The sequence below is a fragment of the Aplidium turbinatum genome, chromosome 6 (genome assembly GCF_918807975.1).
Source record: "Aplidium turbinatum chromosome 6, kaAplTurb1.1, whole genome shotgun sequence".
In the NCBI taxonomy this organism is placed as follows: Eukaryota; Metazoa; Chordata; class Ascidiacea; order Aplousobranchia; family Polyclinidae; genus Aplidium; species Aplidium turbinatum.
Genome location: NC_137477.1, coordinates 6,276,254 through 6,278,631, shown reverse-complemented (window position 1 = coordinate 6,278,631; position 2,378 = coordinate 6,276,254). Strand labels below are relative to the sequence as shown.

Here is a 2,378-nt window from a genome sequence, read left to right as displayed (position 1 = left end):
TGTAAGGGCAATCCGGTATTGGCACAGTACAGTTTGGTAATGGCAAAAGTGTACAGTTTGTGTAAGGGCAATCCGGTAGCCTACTGGCACAGTACTGTGTGGCAAAGGCAAAACTGTACAGTTTGTGTAAGGGCAATCCGGTATTGGCACAGTACAGTTTGGTAATGGCAAAACTGTACAGTTTGTGTAAAGGCAATCCGGTATTGGCACAGTACTGTGTGGTAATGGCAAAACTGTACAGTTTGTGTAAGGGCAATCCGGTACTGGCACAGTACAGTTTGGTAATGGCAAAACTGTACAGTTTGTGCAAGGGAAATCCGGTATTGGCACAGTACAGTTTGGTAATGGCAAAACTGTACAGTTTGTGTTAGGGCAATCCGGTAGCTTACTGGCACAGTACAGTTTGTGTAACGGCAAAAGTGTACAGTTTGTGGAAGGGTAATCCAGTGTTGGCACAGTACGGTGTGGTAAAGGCAAACCTGTAGGCCTACAGTTTATAGTGGCAATCCGGTGTTGCAATGGTACAGTACAGTTTGGTAATGTGTTGGCACAGTACAGCCGATATTGGCACAGTACAGTTTGGTAAAGGCAGCACTGTACACTGTAGCTACAGTTTGGTTGCAAATTATTGGGCTTGTTTTTGTGTTGATTTGGCTGTTTTGGGCTTGTTTTTTAGATTCACTTGCTTGTTTTCAAAAACCAACCTGGCATCACTGGTTTTCAGTTTACTACTAACGGGAACACACTTCGGGTGCGAGTTAAGCCAGGTGGCTACTTTCGTGCGTGGTAGAGAGAGAGAGAGAGAGAAAGAAAACTTTTGAGAAAGCTTGCAGTCGAGTTTAGCTGTTTGTCGTGTAATTTGCGTTGTATGCAGAGGTGAGCAAAAAGTAGCGCCTCTCCCGCTACCGCTACTTTAGAAAAAAAGTAGCGCCGCTACTGCAGATGTTACTCCAACTAAAAAGTAGCGCCGCTACCGCTACTTTCACCAACAAAGTAGCGGCGCTACAAAAGTAGCGCGCTATTGCCCACCTCTGGTTGTATGCTACAGTAGAAACTCCTGCTGCGTTCCACGCATAATGCCTTTGGCCAACGCGACTGTTCAGTTGGCGCTCCCACTCTGTTTACTTGCTTGTTATGTTGAGGTGCGGTTCAGGTTGATAATCTTATTGTCTGAAGTACTAAGCTTAATTCATTTTGTTTATATTTATTTAGATGTTCCATATAGTTTGTTAAAGCTAATATAAACTTGCGTAATAAAGTATGTAATGTATTACAATTTAACAAACTAATTGAAGATGGATAGCAAGTTTATAAAGCCCAGTTTGTTCAGCGCTGATCCCAACTCTAGTCAAGCTAGTAAAGAGTGGAAACATTGGCATCGAACATTCGCGAATTTTCTTGCAGCATTTCTAGCTGAACCAGAGATCAGTGATGACAATAAACTGCGATGTTTGATCGCCCACGTTGATAAGGATGTTTATTACGATTACATCAGTGAATGTAATACTTATGACCTTGCAATAAGAACTTTAGAAAGATTATACGTGAAACCAAATAATCTCATATTTGCCAGACATTTGCTAATGACGTGCAAACAACAGGCAGAACAGTCATTAGGCCTAGATGATTACGTATTAAACTTGAAGCGGCTATCTCGAGATTGCAATTATAAAGCCGTAACCGCGGAAGTTTGCCGCAATGAAGCGATTCGTGACGCTTTTATATCAGGGATATTGTCTGCATCAATACATCGGGTGGATAACGTGACACAGTCATGCCTTCTAAACACCTTGCTTTTAAGGTGAGTGGGCGTCGTCAGCAGTAGCAAAGTGCGCCTTTCTACGACAAGTTCCATGTCGCACTTCTCACGCCATCACGGCTGGACTGAATAATAATGGTTTTGATGCATGATTCTGTCAACATTACTTATTCTGAGACAATAAAATATCTGCTTTTACAGGTGCTGTTATGCAAACACCGAACTTGGATGGTGCCACTGAAAGTACCATAGAAAAATGTATCAGTACTTGGATGCGAAATTTTAATGACCGCGAAGGAGGACGGAAAAGACGAACCATCGGTTGCTCATATGTTCAATAAATTTTTCACATAAGAATTTTCTTGTTTCTGTTTGAAAGTACGGGTTAGGGTTACTGATGCAGGCTTGGTGATTGCATTGTATATGCCTGTACATTTGTAGGTACTGGCATGGTGTAGGCGCAGGCATGGGCGCCGATCCCTATAGGACAGCGGGGACATGTCCCCACCATCTTTTTACATACCCCGCCATCTTTTTACATTATTTTAATAACGTAATAGGGAAACTATTAACCGAATGTCACAATTGTATTAGTCAGACGTTTAAAACTTGGAAACCT

General features: G+C 42.3%; 1 protein-coding gene across 1 annotated transcript; it reads left to right on the top strand.

Moving 5' to 3' along the window:
* Positions 1 to 803: 803 nt before the first annotated feature.
* On the top strand, positions 804 to 2,081 carry LOC145771670 (uncharacterized). The gene is made up of 2 exons (XM_082583402.1): positions 804 to 1,801; positions 1,961 to 2,081. Exons 1-2 carry the CDS (start codon positions 1,296 to 1,298, stop codon positions 1,998 to 2,000), a joined length of 546 nt encoding a protein of 181 aa, XP_082439528.1. The 5' UTR covers positions 804 to 1,295; the 3' UTR covers positions 2,001 to 2,081.
* The last annotated feature ends 297 nt before the right edge of the window (positions 2,082 to 2,378 follow it).

What these genes read in the sequence shown, in the direction of transcription:
- LOC145771670 (XM_082583402.1), top strand. Translation starts at nt 1,296, where the DNA reads ATGGATAGCAAGTTTATAAAGCCCAGTTTGTTCAGCGCTGATCCCAAC. An exon ending in CTAAACACCTTGCTTTTAAG is followed by an intron (nt 1,802 to 1,960) that starts GTGAGTGGGCGT and finishes CTGCTTTTACAG; the next exon opens with GTGCTGTTATGCAAACACCG.